The sequence below is a fragment of the Nilaparvata lugens genome, chromosome 12 (assembly GCF_014356525.2).
Source record: "Nilaparvata lugens isolate BPH chromosome 12, ASM1435652v1, whole genome shotgun sequence".
Lineage (NCBI taxonomy): Eukaryota > Metazoa > Arthropoda > Insecta > Hemiptera > Delphacidae > Nilaparvata > Nilaparvata lugens.
The window spans coordinates 24,902,219-24,920,310 of NC_052515.1; the positions used below are offsets into that span (position 1 = coordinate 24,902,219).

The 18,092-nt window shown below is 33.8% G+C and overlaps 1 protein-coding gene, 1 long non-coding RNA gene and 1 other non-coding gene across 3 annotated transcripts in view; 1 reads left to right on the forward strand and 2 right to left on the reverse strand.

The window, feature by feature from the left end:
• LOC111050220 (clavesin-2-like) overlaps positions 1-958 on the forward strand; it is a 28,041-nt gene extending 27,083 nt beyond the window's left edge. The window contains exon 7 of the mRNA XM_039439266.1: positions 583-958. Within this exon, the coding sequence (XP_039295200.1) occupies positions 583-719 (137 nt within the window). The 3' untranslated portion in view covers positions 720-958. The remainder of the gene's footprint in view (positions 1-582) is intronic.
• Positions 569-18,092, reverse strand: part of LOC111050222 — a 60,067-nt gene continuing 42,543 nt past the window's right edge. Inside the window, exon 3 of the long non-coding RNA XR_005572667.1 lies at positions 569-1,157. This is a non-coding gene — a long non-coding RNA (uncharacterized LOC111050222). The remainder of the gene's footprint in view (positions 1,158-18,092) is intronic.
• Trnaa-cgc lies at positions 4,632-4,703 on the reverse strand. The gene has a single exon. It is a non-coding gene; the product is annotated as a tRNA-Ala (tRNA).

The window sequence follows — 18,092 nt, forward strand, 5'->3', positions numbered from 1 at the left end:
CAAATTTTTGTTGGTAAATAACATTTTAAAAATTTCATAATATAACACAAAAATCACCCCATTCATTTCCAACGTTCCATATTTTTTAATAGCATTACAATCTGCTGTGAAACCTCCAAATAAATGTGGAGATGAGAATTAAAAAAGTATGTCATTTCCACTCGAAAGTAAATCACAATACCTAACCAAAAATGAAAATGTTATCAATTCCAGTCATCCACCGCAACCTTATATTGTATTTTCACACCACAATACAGCCAAGGACAAGAGAAAGCCTGCAATGTTCTTACATCAAATGTCATAATATTCAAAATACTTATCAACAAAATCAATAGCATTAATATTAAATTTTAAACGTCAGTAATCAACCTAGTGATTTGATAGAGTATTCAAGAATGCTGTGCTTATATAGAAAATAGTTCATATTTTCTAAATATAGTTTAATCTACAAGTCCATGTAAGTATTTCCAGAGTAACAAACCACATTGGATTATTAACCTACTGTTCAAGATGACTTTAGAAATTAAATTCATCAGTATTTGAATTTCATAACAAATATTTTTGATTATTATTTTGTTATAGGAAATTGGCAGAAGAAGATGATAGAAGAGAAGGAGTGGTTGGCGGAAGCAGGAAATCACAAAGTCAAGGATATCAATCACAATGGAACAAACTTCAACATGGAGCATGGATCCTTCAGGAAACTCAGCATCGACTAATCTTTCAATTCAAAAGTCTATTTGAATCATATAAATCTTTGAAAATGAAGAGAGAAGAGAAAAGTTCCATATACTTTATAGATTTGGTTTTATTACTATCCGATCACATCAATTTTATTCCATGTTTAAATTTCAATTAATTTTTATTCTCAGATTTGATAATGAATTTCATTTTCTCAATAATTAGATTGTTTATTTCATCCAATAAAAAATTAATAAATTAGCGTGGACACCGTGAACCACAGCTCTTTGGGAAAGAACTAGCTCTAGATTGAAAGAAGTGGTCGTTTTAAAGAAAAACAATGCATCAATTCAACATAATTGAATGCAGAAATATTAAGGTTTGAAAAATATGCATTGAACAAATAAAACAATGAAATTTCAACAAATTAATTAGCTTACCAATGAGCAGCCAAATTATTGAAAGTCAACACTCACCTGTGGACAAGAAAAAAATACCAATTTTAAAATTATTACAAAACATCAATAAAAACAGTTTGAAATCTCAAATTTATCCATGCATTAATGTTATACATAAAAACCAATTATTAGTCGTCTGAGAATGATACGAAGATGTTATTTTTGTAAGGAGATATTAAAGTGACCTCGAAAGTTTGTTGAACGTCTGATAAATTTATTTACCATAAAACGTCAGAAACAACACATCATTAAATTGTCAGAATCGGACGTCTTTTTCGATGAAATAGAACCTTGTTAATTGTTATCAGAAATGTCTTATGAAGTTAGTAATATTATTATGAAATAAAGCATATATAATACGGTGCCTTTTCTACTGGAAATTTGACATTTCAGTGGGGAATAATATATACGTATATTGTGCTTTATTTTATCAAGAAATATAATAACACATCTCTGAATGCAGTGTTCAATTTAAAATAGTTATTACAGTACTAGGAAGTTTAAAGAGAAGAGTTGAGATAGCGTACAGAATTTTAGAAATAATATTGTGAAAAAGAATAAATTTAATTAATTTTATATCTTATTTTCCTAATTTTAAAAATAAAAATTTTAGATGATGTATAACCGCGAATTCAATTGACATCTACTGTAAATTTTATACTTCATATACTGTATATTTCAAGATCTCTTTGTAATCTGTAGGTCTACAAAATTTTTTCTAAAAATTTTTCAAACTATAGTCTGATTCATGTTTTAGAACCAGTATAAATGATAGCAAGGCAGTGTTATCACTTTTTTATACAAAATTTAGTCCGGGCGCAAATGTCATTCCGTGGTCATTTTTGAGTAACAGCCTTGGAAGATGTCTCAATTTATTCGTTAGGTCTAGCATAATAAGGATCGCAATGATGATAAGTCGTAATCACAGCTCACAGGCAACAAGATGGCCGCCAAAATGTTCAGGGTTTAGCTATATTGCTTGTATTTCAATAACCGTTCAAGATATTCAACCGTTTTTTAAACGAAAATATTTTTAAAATCTTCCTCTACAATTTTTTTCCTATAAAAGTTTCCTATAAAACGCATATTTTTTAGTTATAACCTTCAAAAGCCCAAAAAACGTTTTTTTAAAAATTTGTTCAAATTTCATGCCATTATAACTTTTTTGTGCAACAGATACAGAAAAATTTTAAATCTATGAAATTTACAGCGTTTTTCAACTTTGGAACGATATATCTTCATGCGCTGTACGTCAAAAAATGAGTTCTTCAGCGCCCTCTAAAGAAAACCCTGCATGATTTCTGGTGCGTTTTTCCATATATGCATGAGGTAACAAGCTAGAACTATAAAATCGATTTTTTCATGACTTCTTCAAGATAGAGACTTGCAAATGGTCTCAATCTCTTCGTTACAACAAGACGAATAAGAATATTGATGATGAAAACAACTAAAATATTCGACATCATTGAAAAATACAAGATGGCGGTCATTATTGACAGACATTTTTATATAGCTTGTTATTCAGTTATTGTGAGTGATATCAGATTGGTTTTACCACCAAAGTGTTTAGAATTAACCAAACAATGATGATAGAAAGATTCATCTCATTTCGACCACTCTTTCCATTATTTATTCAACTTCAAAAACTTGAAACATACATTTTTCGGGGACAATATTTCACTTTCCACCCTGTATATGTATTCGCAGTAGAAAAACACTAGTATTATTGGCACAATTTTGTAGAATATTTCCAAAGCTTTGAGTAATTCTGAATGATTAAATAAATCTAAATAAAATGACATCTAGTTGGAGGCTGTGAGTCCATATTTTACAGCTGGAGCGTCATCGGAAAAAGAGTAAAAAGTACTGTTTGCAGCGGAAAACACGCTTTTTCCACCAAATGCCAATCCCAACAATCGGAAAACCGTGTAACTCATGACTCCTTGAAGATAAAGACTTGGAAATGGTATCAATCTCTTTATTATGTGTAGAAAGAGATTATCCATGATGGCAATCTCAAAAATGTTTGTCATCCTGAAAAAAGCAAGGTGGCGGCAAAAATATGTCGATTTTCAAGAAATCGTCTGTAATTCTAATAATGTCGAGGATGTCGGATCAATTCAGCCATCTGGAAGCTCCTAAATAATCATACTACAATATCCGATAGATTTATCCAATTCCACCGACTTTTACTATGGTGAATAAGAAAACAGTTATTTTATTAGGTACTCATCATAATAATTACTATACAGTCTAAATTTAATTTGGTTTGTGAACGATTACTCAATTTCAGTTATAACATGAATGAAAAACAGTTAAAAATGATGGAACTAGTCTATCTAGTCTTTCGTTGACATTGATTAGTCATTAACAGTTTAATCACGAGCCAAATAAAGATAATTAATGGTGTATTCGTGCCGTGCCATTAAACCGTTCTCAATTAATAGCTAAACCAACGACAAGTAGAGCAGAAACAATTAACTAGGTTAGAACGAAAAATTGTTCCACCTACATTGAAATGCTGGTTCAAGTGTATGCAGTTTAGTGAATTGAAAATTATTATTGTTTTGCACCTTGAAAATTGAGTGCAGTTTTAATTGAGTATTGAATTAGAGTTGACAACATGATTTAAATAAAGTGTGCATTAGTAATTTGGGAAAGTTTTCAGTTTTTTTTATTCAGAAAATTTATGTTAAACGAAAAATATAGATAGATAGAATGAAATGAATAATTCTATTGAACAAACATTGACAAATACACTGTTATCAGAATATAAGGGAAAATGAAAAGTTCAACAATTTTCTTATACCGTACAATTTCTTATTAGACCGATCTTGTAGGATCTACAATTTAATTGGAATACCTATAAAATTATAGTCCCCTTTTTTGAGATTAATAAAAAAATAATAGATTAAGAATGCAAATTATAAATTTAAATTACAAATTTATAATTTGTATTTTTAATATATTAAGAATATATTATTTTAATATATTTGAAATAAATATATTAAAATTATAAATATATAAATTATATATTTAAAATAAATATATTAAAATATATAAAATTTATTATTTTATTAATTTCCAAAAAGGGTACTATAATTCTATTCTTTAAATAAAAATAAGTAGCCCTGAATTCATACATTTTAAGATGAAATCCCTAAACTTTATATTATTAGCAATCTGAATTTCATATACTCACATTCCATTACATAAGTTAGTTTATCATGGTAAATAATAATTATTTTAATAAAATGCTTTATTTCAAAAATACAGTATGTAGAAAAAATAATTTCAAATGTATCACTGTAAAACTATGTACAAAGCATTCTAGAATTCCTATAACGTAACAAGGAAAGAAAAATTGATAAAAGACAACATTTTGAATAATTTCAAGGACCACTGAGAAATTATGGACAGAGCATTGATTTTAGAATTAATATCAAGTAGCAAGGAAAGAAAAATTCAAATAAAAAAAATTCAAAAAAGACGTGGAGGTGCTGGGATTTGAACCCAGGACTTTCAGCATGCGAAGCAGACACTCTACCACTGAGTTACACCCCCTAGTGTTACGACAAAGATAGAGAGAGGTCAACGCTATGGAGAGATACGCTATGTATCCATTGAAGTGTCATTCCATCATTTATATTGAACTAGCCGTCAGGCTCGCTTCGCTCGCCATATCCGTCTAGCCAGGGGGCTCCCCTCCTGGACCCCCAACTGGATCGTTCAAATTGAGATCAGCGGGCTCGCTTCGCTCGCCTGCATGTAGACCTCAGCGGAACCTCTGTACCGAATTTGAATGTATTATGTCTATTTGATCTCGAAAAAACACCTGTTACTATATCGGCGTATCTTTGGCGAACAGAATTCTTCCACCTCAGCTAAACCTGTGTACTGAATTTTTTTTAAATATATTTCCATCAGTTATTGAAAAAGGTGAGGAAACGCAGAAAAGCTGAGAAAACGCTAATTTTGGCTAATTGGATAAATTTGTATTTAGGAGGTCCTGGATAAATGCATTTCCATCTTGAACTTGGTGCCAACCTAACAAAGTCAACTCAACTTAATGCCAACCTGACAAAATTTTCAATTTAGTTACCAGAACAACTGTTTCGAAGAGGTACTCTCTCTAGATTATAGTTCTATATTAACATAATTATGGTATGGACATTTCAATTATAATTTTAAGATATTGGAATAAGAAGAATATACATGCCTAAAGACGAACTTTAAACCCTTAAAAACCACCCTTAGAGTTAAAATATTGCCAAAAGATTTCTTATTGCGCCTCTAAAGGGCCAACTGAATATACCTACCAAATTTGAACGTTTTGGGTCCGGTAGATTTTTTGTTTTGCGAGTGAGTGAGTGAGTGCGTGAGTGCCATTTCGCTTTTATATAATATAGATGAAGATAATATGAATCTTATTGAATTTTTAAGGAACATAATTCTCTCAAAATACGCCTTTTTTTCCTCTTCCAAGATCATTGAATAGTACCTCTTCTTCTCCTTCACAATCTTCTTTATCTTGTCCTTAATTGTCATCATCATCATCATCATCTATTTCTTCCTCTTCTCCTCAATCTTTTTTCTTCCTGCTCCCTCCTCTTATTCATATCTTACTTGTTCTTCCTCTTGTCCCTCTTGCCCTTTTTCTCCTCCTTTTTCCACCTCTCCATCTCCTCTTCTACTTCTTCTCCTCCCTATTCCTCTTATTCACAAATATCCTTCTTCTTCTTGTTATCCACACCTCCTCCTCCTTCTTCTTCTTCTTCTTCTTCTTCTTCTTCTGGCTACCTATCCACATCTTCTCCTTTCCATCCACATCTCTTCTTCCACATTATTCTTTTACTTTTACTTCTTCTTCTTCTTCTACTTCTTCCTTTTCCTCTCATTCTTCTTCTTCGCCACCTCCCTCTTCCACTTATCTACATTTCCTTCTCTCTCATCATCATCATTACCAACTTCTTTATTTTCTCTCCCTTCTTCTTCTTCTTTTTTTATTCTTCCTCTCACTAGTTTTCTCCATCTCCCTCTTCCTCTTATCCACATCTTCTTCTCCCTCTTCTTCTTCAACGCCACCTCCTTCTATCTCTTCTCTCTATTCCTATTCTTATTATTCTTTCTTTTTCTTCTTATCACTCGTTTTCTCCATCTACCTCTCCCAGCTCTTCGTCTTCCTCTTCCTCACCTCCTCCTTATTCCTCTTATCCAAATCTCCTTTTCCCTCTTCTTCTTCATCACCTCCATCACTTCCTACTCTTTTCTCTTCTCTCTCTTCCTCTTCTTCTTCTTCTTCTTCTTCTACTTCTTCTCCTTCTTCTTCTTCTTCTTCTTCTTCTTCTTCTTCTTCTTCTTCTTCTTCTTCTTCTTCTTCTTCTTCTTCTTCTTCTTCTTCTCCTCCTCCTCCTCCTCCTTCTTCATCTCCCTCTTTCTCTTATCCACATCTCCTTCTTCTTTTTCCTCTCCTTCTCCAGCTTCTTCTGCTGCTGCGCCGATAGCGGTAAGCCTTGATCAGCTGATTCCATAGCGCCATGACTATGACACAGCGGCAGCTATGACCCACATTGTGAGCCGCCAATCTGTGTCAAGGAGACTCAAGGTTTCACAACCAATGCCCAATGCCGAGGCTCCACACTCTCGGCAAGCCGGGTCTGGGAATTACCTGTTCTCTCTCACCTCAGATTCACGTCTTTCAGGGGTGTTGCAGTGTAAGAGAAAGAATGCAACAGAGATTATGGCTGAGACAGAGAGTGAGACAGTTGAGTTCTGAGAGAGAGAGGGAAAGAGAGAGATTGAGTGTGGGAGTGGGAGAGTAAATGAGTGAGAAAGAGAGGGATAACTGAGAGAGACAGAACGAGAGAGATAGAGAGTGGGTGAGTGAGTGAATGAGTGAGCGAGAGTGAGTGAATGAGTGAGAGTGAGAGAGAGTGGGAGAGGGACTGAATGAGAGGGAAAGATCGATGCAGAGAGGGAGGAAGTGAGAGAAACAGTCAGAGGAAGAGAGAGAAGGGAAGGTTGTAAGAAGGATAGAATTTGAAGGAGAGGAATTAAGTGGAACAGAGAGGGAGGAAGAAGAAGAAGAAGAAACGTAGAAGAAGAAGAAGATGAAGAAGAAGAACAACAACAACAACAACAACAAAGGAGAAGAAGGAGAGAGGTAAAAAGATGAGAGGTAAATGGTGAAGAGGGAGAAAAAAAGGAAGTACAGAGAAATGGGTGGAGGAGAAGATAAAAGGAAAAATGGTAAGAAGAAGGATAACAAGAGATAGAAGGATAAGAAGAAGGAATAGGGAGCAAAAGAGTAGAGGAGAAGAAGAATGTATTCAATGATTGATTGATTGGCTGCCTTTATTTAAAACCTGGGAGGGTGAAGTTAGGGCGCAGTCGGCCCTCTCTTTTACACCTAACCCTTCTAATGAGAGAGATATAAGGAGAAAAAACAAAGGAGTGAGAGAGACAGAGTTTGAGAGTAAGTGTGAGAGAGTAAATGAGACTGAGGGAGAGTGAGATAAAGTATGAAATACAGGGAGACAGAGAGAGTGGGTGTTATAGTGCTAGAAAAACAGAGTAGGTGAAAGAAAGAGTGATGGGAGAGGAGAAAGAAGAAGGAGTGATTGATAAAGTGAGAAAGTATGATGGAGTATAGAAGAACAAGGGCAAGAGAAAGGGAGAGAGAGAGAGAAAAGGAGAGAGTGAAAGAGTGAGCAAGTTTGTGCAATACCGAATCAAATCTCATTAATGGTGCTGAGTAATGCTCAAAAGATGACTACTGACATATTTGGTTCTCAAGTCAGACGACTTAGCTCTGAGCATTACATGTTCTGCAATATATAGTGCATTAAACCAAATTATTTATAAGTTGTCATATTGTAATAAATTTGCAGACCAAATTACTAGTAGTTCAGTAGACCTCACGCAGTATTCTCATCCACAAGTACCTGATTGAAACTATAGACCTTATGGAAATACAGCAATAGACTGGCTTCTCCACACATCTGTGTAATCACTTGTCAACTGATTTATGATGAATAATTCTATAGTCTGATTTTTACTCTAATATTGGCGTATGAAGGAGGTTCCTTTTTCCTTTTATATTATCCTTGTAATGCAAAATTTCCAAAAACCTTGTATATACGTCGACGCGCAATTAAAAAAGGAACATACCTGTCAAATTTCATGAAAATCTATTACCGCGTTTCGCCGTAAATGCACAACATATAGACATTTAAACATTAAGAGATATGCCAAACCATCGACTTGAATCTTAGACCTCACTTCGCTCGGTCAATTAGAAAACCAAATAATACATTAGTATATTGCAGTATTATTTTGCAAAGGATGAGCTCTAGACTCTGTCGAGGTAATGGACCTACAATATTTAAGGTGGCATCTAAACACTTGATTTTAGCATCCAAACACTTTCACTACTAAATAAGGAAAGAAGATAAATCTAAGAAGAGGTGAATGCGAAGTCAAGGATGAGGAGGGGCGAAAGAAGGAGGAGGAGTGGTAAAAGAAGCACCTAGTTCTTCAGGAGGAGGAATTTCAAAAGAAGACGAAGAAGGAAATGAAGAAGAAGAAGAATATGATGAGAGTGAAAAGAAGGAAATTAGGGGAAAGAAGTAAAAGAGGATGAAGGAGATGAGAAGGAAAAGAAGAATATTAGGGGTGAGAAAAAGAAGAAGATGAAGGATAAGGAGAAGAAGAAGTAGAGGTAGGAGAAGAATAAGGAGAAGAATTAGAAGTCGAGGAGTAGGAAAGAAGAAGAAATATAAGATGCAGTAGAAATAGGAGGATACGAAGAGGAGTAGGAGATGAAGCAGAAGTGGGAGAAGAAGAAAAGAAGAAGATGAAGAAAAAAGAAGAAGTCGAGGAGTAGGAAAAGGAGAAGAAATATGAGGAAGACGACGACGACAAAAAAGGAATAGGGGAGAGGAGAAAAAGAAAAAGTTGTAGGGAGAAGATGAGAAGGGCAACGAAAATAGAAGATCACAGGCGGAGGAGAGAGATTGATTATATATGCCTTATTAGAGACGTAGATTGAGAAAAATAGAAAGAGAAGTAGGATGATAAGATAGAAAAGAAGATGAGAAGAAGATTGATAAGAATAGGAAAAGAAGTGGATGTGAAGAAGAAGAAGAAAAGTAAGAGAAGAAGAAAAATAAGAAAGTTTGACAAAATCTTGGAAGTGGGAGTTTGTGTAGGAGTACTGCCCTCTCACTCCAGCCTTGTCTTATCCAATCACTGCAATTAGCTATTACCAAACCAGGAATCAGACTCTCAGTGACATTAATTAGTAACGCGCACTATAATTATAGTGCTGCTCTTTTACACTGTATTAAACTGTAGCAACAACTAAATTCAAGGCAACTACCTATTATTATACTACTCAGACCAGACGCTGTTTCATTAGTTTCTGTCAATGAAACTTCGGCATTACGTTTTTTCCATTGAAAAGAGGAGCTTAAAACAATTATTTTTTATGGATAAGTTACTCCTTTCTATTCACAAAATTAGACATGGTTTGGTAGAGATTATCCTATCTTTTCTCCATGATAACTGCATTTGTTTAGTCGTAGTATTACACAAAGATACAGAATCTATATAAGTTAAATAAAAATATAAATCTGAATACCCTTTTTAAATTATTCCGTCACGACATGTTTCGGCTACTAATGCCATTATCAATAATTTATATTCAAAAGTAGCCCTAAAATATCTGGTGTGGTACACTCACACAACTTTCCTTGCTCATTGAACTGTAAGCCTCATTCTTGAACGAGAATAATTTAGGGGAATAACATAATGACGATATTGGCGGCAACATATTTGAAACTACGATCAGACTATCTCTATACTTATAAAAGGCTAAGCCCAGACAGACTGAAATCACACCACAGCCCAAACTAATGAGCCTAAAAACTTGAAATTTTGCACAATTGTTTATGGTAGCCTGAAAACATCCACTAAGAAAGGATTTTCAGAAATTTGCCCCCCTGAGGGAGCTGGGGCCCCCCCAAAATTTTGTACTTTTTAACCGCTCATTGCACAGCAAAGTCATGAGGAACTTTTTTGTTCAGCTACGAAAAAAAATTAGATCTATGCAGAAAAATTTCAATCAGGAGCACAGGGGGGTCCAGGAGAGGGCATTTTTCGAAAATTATGATGTAAAATCACACTACAGCTCAAACTAATTGTCCTACAGACTTGAAACTTTGCACAAATATTCTTCAAACATACTAGATGCACACTAAGAACGGATTTTGAGATATTTTGCCTCTAAGGGTTTCAAAGGATGAAAAAGGATCCTATTAAGTAAGGTTATGAACATGGTAAGGTGAGTGCCATATGGAAATGAGATAATTTATTTATTGACATGTGATATTCTAACATAGTTGTAATCATTGGAAATAACAAAATAATATGATAGAAATTCAAAAAAGAACATCTGTTCTATTATTGCTTTCTACCTGATTCCACTCAACCTCAATAATATTGTTCTGATAATTGATGAATATGTTTAATAATATTATTATTATTGATATAATAAAAGTATTGTTTTAATAATTAATTATTATCATTAATATAATAATAGTATTGTTTTGGTAATCAATAAATATTTTTGTTTCACAAACTCTGTATAATTATAATGGTGAATGTGAAACAGCTGCATCAAAGAAATTATCTCAAAAACATATGTTTAGGAAAACCATAGTTTTGAACTTCGTTTTCCTGATGCAATGTATAAGCCTACACGTGGCATGTAGGTATTATTAATTTCTCAGCTAGAACAGTTTTTTGAGACTGCTAAATAAACGTCTACAGTTTTATCAATGCTGTATCGGCAATATGAAAACGCATGCAGTTAATATGTCTTAAAATAAAGGTGTTGATATCTACATGATAATATTCTCTACCAATTTTATTTAATTAAAATTTCAAAATTATTGACTCACTGAACAGTCAGTCTAAAATTTTAATATTAAAATGAGGGGTGTATTTTGGCAAGCTGAACAAAAAAGTAAGGTCCTATATATGCACCTTTTTGATATTATTTCTTCAAATGAAAAATGAGTTTTGTGGGTTGTCAAAACTCCCCCTGAAAGAGAAATTTTATCCTATCTTTTAGTAAAATAACAATAAACATCTATCTTGCCAACAAGAATCGAACTCTTTGTGAATTTAGATATGACCTACACTTTAGATTTATATAATTCTATTAATAAATTCATGGAAATTGAAGAACTTTTTCCACTTAGTTGATGAAATTGATTATCAATAGAGAAAATGATTATAATTTTATCAATACAGAATTAGTTGAATGAATTATCTATGTACTGAGTTCTTGGTCAACAATAATTCAATATTGGTATTTATCCAATCATTATTTTTTTCAGAAGTTATTTCATTTCAATTAGAAAATATTTATAAGCTCCTATCAATTTATCAATCGTAACAATGAATTCTTCAAAACATGAATTTAATCAAATAAAAAATTGCCGATACTTCTGTATTCATGTTCGCATGTTTTCCACTTATGATGGATAGCAAAAATATTGTGGAGCGAACTGCACGGCGAATTGTAATCATATGTCTGTAAAATGTATTAATAAATAATTATTATTAGCCCCCCTATTAAATTTCTGTTCAGAAACCATCCCCAATATTCACACAACATATTCCCAAAGTTTCATGCCGTTATGTCAAGAAGTTTTCAAGTCTACAGGAACAAACAAACACACAAACAGACAATCATTTTTTTTATAAATAGATTTCCATTCGGCTCAAACAAAGCCACTCTAAATGAAGGTAGAATGATAAGGATTCAGTTCTGTTGTTTTAACATTTTTTCAAATCACTTTCAAAAAGTTCATGTAGTACCTACTATTGTGTTTGAGACACTTCTGGCGCTATCATAGTTTCACCACTATTCTGTTCCACAGTCCTATCTCTTGCAGTCGTTAACTATATCTATAATAATTATATAAAGTAAAGAGCTGGCTTATGCACGTACGGGATAGGAAAATTATGTTTGACGCTTTTTAGTAATTATCCGCCATCTTGAATTGAATTTTATTGAATTTCTTATTGTCGGGTCCTCATGGTATAAGGACCTTAAGTTTAAAATTTCAAGTCAATCGGTTAATTAGGAATGGAGTTATCGTGTTCACAGACATACACACATACACACACACACACATACATACACACAGACCAATACCCAAAAATCATGTTTTTGGACTCAGGGGACCTTGAAACGTATAGAAAACTAGAAATTGGGGTACCTTAGTTTTTTTTTTGAAAGCAATACTTTCCTTACCTATGGTAGTAGGGCAAGGAAAGTAAAAAAGACAATTAGATACAGAATCTATACTATTATAATAAAGAGAAGAACTGGCTTATACACGTACGGGATAAGAAAATTATGTTTGACTCGAAAATTATCATCACGTCTGAACTACTGGACTGATTAACTTGAAATTTCGCATATAGATTCTCAATTAGCCGGGGATGATTATAGGCCTATTTTCAATTCTTCAAGACTTCATTACGTCGAGTTTTCAGTTTGTCAAGTTTTAAAATAGACCCTTCAAGAGCACGGGTTTCTTGCTAGTCAAAAATAATAAAAGTCCCTTTTTTTAACATTCTCAAAAGTTTGAATTATCAATTCACAGAAGGAAGTGAATTGGAAGTTGCATTTGTTCAAATGTTAATTAATGAATAATTATTATTAAACGAAAATCTCAATTAAATGCTGCGGATCACCCCAAAACTTTTGCTACTGCAAATATTGACAACAGGGTAAACATTTTACTTTACTTTACTTGAGTTGGCTCTACAGTCCTTGGTGAACCTTGGCCTCCTCAAATCAATGCCTCCAATAGTCTCTTCTCTCTGATCTTTGCCGCCAGTTGTTGGATACGTCCAGCACACGCAGATCACATCACTTATCCATCTCGTTCTCGGTCTTCCTCTCTTTCTCGTCCCCATCATTCGTACATCTAGCAGTCTAAGTTGTGCCATTCCATCCTTCTTGCCTTAATAAATCTTATAATATTTCCTTCCCCTATAGCCTCATCGATTTCGCTGTTATGTCTGGTTCTCCAAACCCCTCCATCACATAGTGGTCCCCAGATCCTTCGATACATCTTTCTCTCGAATGACTTCAGTGCTCTTTCATCCCTGCTCAGCAGTGTCCATGTCTCTGCTCCATATGTCACAACCGGTCGGACTAACGTCTTGTACATTTTCACTTCAGTTGCTCTTGATAGTCTTGATACTATTCTACTCTTGAAAATCCTTTGATTTGCAAAATACGCTCGATCAACAGGGTAAACACTAAACAGCTAGATGGAAATTCGATGAGCGCTACTATACAAAAATATTTGTCAGTTCATCGAATTTCCATCTAGCTGTTTACCCTGTTGTCTATATTTGCAGTAGCAGAAGTGATTTACAACATTTAATTGGGATTTTCGTTTAATAATAACCATTATCAATTCCACGAGAACCAATCAGAAAAGAAGTCTCTTCAAAAAAGCTTTCTCTGAGTGGTTCTTTTGAAATTAATCACGATTACAATATTTAACCGGCTTTCATGTAACCGGGCCTAAAACAATGATGTACTCTATACAATTAATAATAATAATATTGATTTAGAAATATTTTATAATTCAATTGTGTAAGAGAATCAGGTCTCTTCAATCAACATGTAAATCCACCACATTATCATTCGGATTCACCTCGACTACTCCACAGAGAGACTAAAAAAATGGTGTACTGATTAAATAAAAATAATATAATAACAATTAATGATAATATTGATTTGAAAATATTAATTAACTTGTGTGAGAAAATCATGTCTCTTCAATTCGCATGGAAATCCACAATTCACCTTGACTACTCCACATAGAGACAAATTTCAAATTCATAATCAATGATGTATTCTGAACGAAAGTGGTGCAATGCTGATGGATAATCTCAGTTTGGCATAATGATAATCAAAGATCACCTACAGGTGCCGAGCTACAGACATGACGTCATCAGATGTTAACCACCGTTACGAGGTGCAACCGTTATCTTTCGCCTCAATTCCCTCTCCTCACTCCACACTCACTCACACCCTCTCTTTCTCTTCTTTTTACTCTTCTTCGCGTGGCGTCCACTTTCTACTGTCCCCCCACCCCTCTCATCACATTCCACGGCTTCCAGAAGATGGAGGACAAAATCAATTAGACTTTACTGTACACTGTTCAATACGCCTTTCGGTTTTATTCTCCTCTTTGTTAGATCTTCCTCTCCGGTCGTGTGTTGATGGGAATGATAATATTTGATATCCTTTTCAGAGAGTCGACAATAATTATTTGTTGAAAACACCATCAATTTATGTAGTTATACTACAATACTATATTATCGATATTCAAATTGCATTCAATCTTCATTCTGATTAAAAAATGTTCATACTTTGAAAAATTCGTTGAGTTCACTATACTGTCATTTATCTATATATAATTATATAAAAGCGAAATGGCACTCACTCACTGACTGACTCACTCACTCGCAGAACTAAAAATCTACCGGACTAAAAACGTTCAAATTTGGTAGGTATGTTCAGTTGGCCCTTTAGAGGTGCACTAAGAAATCTTTTGGCAATATTTCAACTCAAAGGTTGGTTTTTAAGGGTTCAAAGTTCGTCTTTTGGCATGTATATTCTTCTTATTCCAATCTCTTAATTATAATTGAAAAATGTCCATACCATATGTTAATATAGAACTATAATCTAGAGAGAGTACCTCTTCGAAACAGTTTTTAACTGGTAACTAAATTAAAAATTTTGTCAGGTTGGCATTAAGTTGAGTTGACTTTGTTAGGTTGGCACCAAGTTCAAGATTGAAATGCATTTATCCAGAACCTCCTAAATACCAATTTATCCAGTTAGCCTAAATTAGCGTTTTCTCAGCTTTTCTGCATTTCCTCACCTTTTACAATAATTGAAGGAAATATATTGAAAAAAATTCAGTACACAGGTTTAGCTGAGGTGGAAGAATTTTGTTCGCCAAAGATACGCCGATATAGTAACAGGTGTTTTTCGAGATCAAATTGACATATTAATACGTTCAAATTCGGTACAGAGGTTCCGCTGAGGTCTACATGCAGGCGAGCGAAGCGAGCCCGCTGATCTCATTTTTGGACGATCCAGTCGGGGGTCCAGGGGGCGGAGCCCCCCGGGCTAGATGGATATGGCGAGCGAAGCGAGCCTGACGGCTAGTTGTAAATAAGTGTACAAGCCAGAAGACATGAATAAAGAAATCTAGTCTAAAACCTCTAATCTTTCTCTGCTTGCTTATCTATACTATAATAAATGAAAGAACTGTCTTATAAACGTTTATTCATTTATTTATTTCATTGGCAATTACAGATCATAATTATGATAAATATAATATGATTGGGAGAAGACAACAGGCATAGCCCAAAACTGTCTTCTCCCAAATTTTAACAAATAAAAGTTTCAAAAAGAATAAGGTTAAGATTTCACTTTCACTTCAAAAAGTCCAATTTCCACTTCAAAACTAATGACAAAACTAAAAATTTTGAATTTTGATTTCAAAAACTGATTAAAAACAAAAATATTTCACTCAAAACTCTACAAATTTAGAAATTTTTGAGTCATTTTGCAAAATTTCATCACGCCTGAACTACTGGACTGATTAACTTCGAATTTTGCATAGATTCTTAAATTGCCGAGGATGGTTATAGGCCTATTTTCAATTCTACAAGATTCCATTTCGTCAAGTTTGGATGCCTGGAGAAATGTGGAGAAGTCCTTCCATAGATAAACATCTTCAATTACATAATTTTACTCAAAAGAAGCCTAGAAGCTAGGATTTCTTCACCCATACCCCTATCAATTATCTCTCCTCCATCTTCTTTTTCCTCCTATTTTTTTTCTATTTTCCGTCATCTCATTCCTCTTATTCATGTTAAATTAGTATTTTAAATAAAAATACATTTTTTCTACAACTGCGCCTAAAGAAAGAATTTACATACTCAATTCTCCTCGTAAAACAGCTTATTTCTGAGGAGAATCTACTTTTTCGCTCGCTAACCATCCGCGCATGCGCAGTAGATTTTATTTACGCTCGCTAATCGTTCGCGCATGCGCAGAAGAGTTTCTTTACGCTTGCTAATCAGCTGATGATAAGCAGCTTGCCAAAAGACAAACCACTCTCGGTCAGATCTTAACCAAAAAATTCGTTAATTGTTCCGATTCTTCAGCCATGATGGATATCAGTGTAGACGAATTATTATTAACTCCGCCAGATATAAGTGATTTAACAGGTTTGTGCAGTCGTAGAAAAAATTTTGTATGTAATTCGAGCGTAATGCTTCTTTATCGCTCTTGAAAAATTATCACGCTCCGCTTCGCGTCGCGTGATAACTGTTTTGCGCGAGCGATAAAGTCGCGCATTACGCTCTTAATACATAAATAGCTAGTTCAATCATATTTTTCATTCTATTGTCTGTCATCTTATTCCTTTTACTCATGTTGAATTAGTATCTTAAATAAAAATACAACATTCAATAGTAATCAATGTTAGGCTAGGCACACACCAGTTAGTCAAGATAAGACAATACATGATCAGACTCGTTCAGTCACAATACTCCACATAGTTGCTTGTGAAGACATGTCTAATTGCAAGGCTAATCAGTGTGTGTTCCGTCATAAGCAACTATGTGAAGTATTGTGACTAAACGTGTCTGATCATGTCTTGTCTTGTCTTGACTAACTGGTGTGTACCTAGCCATACTTAAATATTGCCTAGAACCAGAGTAGCCCAGTCAAATAGTCATTATAATGCGGCCCGAACAAACAAAAATTAAGGTAATTGATTTTATCGGTCCATTTGGGTATTAGTAAGAGTAATCTATGGTTTCCCACCAAAATTTCTGAAGGCATAACTTTTGGCAGCCTGAAAACCACGAGATTTTCGTACTTTTTTCAGTTTTTTCACGATAACTCCAGAACAAATTGTTCAATCAATATTCTTGCTCAATTCTTTTTTGAAGAGCATTAAATTCTCTACAATTTCTATCCCCTAAATGTTTTTTTATCTCCAATAGGAAGCGAGTTATAGCTCGTTGAAAATTGTTAATTTTCTTCAATTGCGAAAAAGTGCTAAATCCATGTTTTTTCCTTTTCACTTCTTATATTGTGATATGTGGTATTTTTTGATCGTAATTAGAGTATTACTATGTTGTCAATACAATCACTCATGATAGAGTTGTAATACTCTAATAACGATCAGAAAATACCACATATCACAATATAAGAAGTGAAAAGGAAAAAACATGGATTTAGCAATTTTTCGCTAAGTTGAAAAAAATAACAATTTTCAACGAGCTATAACTCGCTTCTTATTGGAGATAAAAAAACATTTAGGGGATAGAAATTGTAGAGAATTTAATGCTCTTCAAAAAAGAATTGAGCAAGAATATTGATTGAACAATTTGTTCTGGAGTTATCGTGAAAAAACTGAAAAAAGTACGAAAATCTCGTGGTTTTCAGGCTGCCAAAAGTTATGCCTTCAGAAATTTTGGTGGGAAACCATAGATTACTCTTACTAATATCCAAATGGATCGATTAAAACAATAAAATCAATTACCTTAATTATTGTTTGTTCCGATGTACTATTTGATTGGGCTAGAAACAAATAATATTGTACTTAAATATCTTTACTGTATGCCAGAACTGAACAGCAATTCTATTCTATTATGAGAGTTAAATCTGATTCTAGTGAAATAATGAACTCTATTTGTATCCAATTATATGAGAATAAACAACAGCATTATTCAACAGTTGTACTGAGACAAAACTGAAATAGATCAGCTTGAAATGAACGAATTACCCAACCAACAAGTTCCAAGCCCTGAGGCAGCAATCAAAAT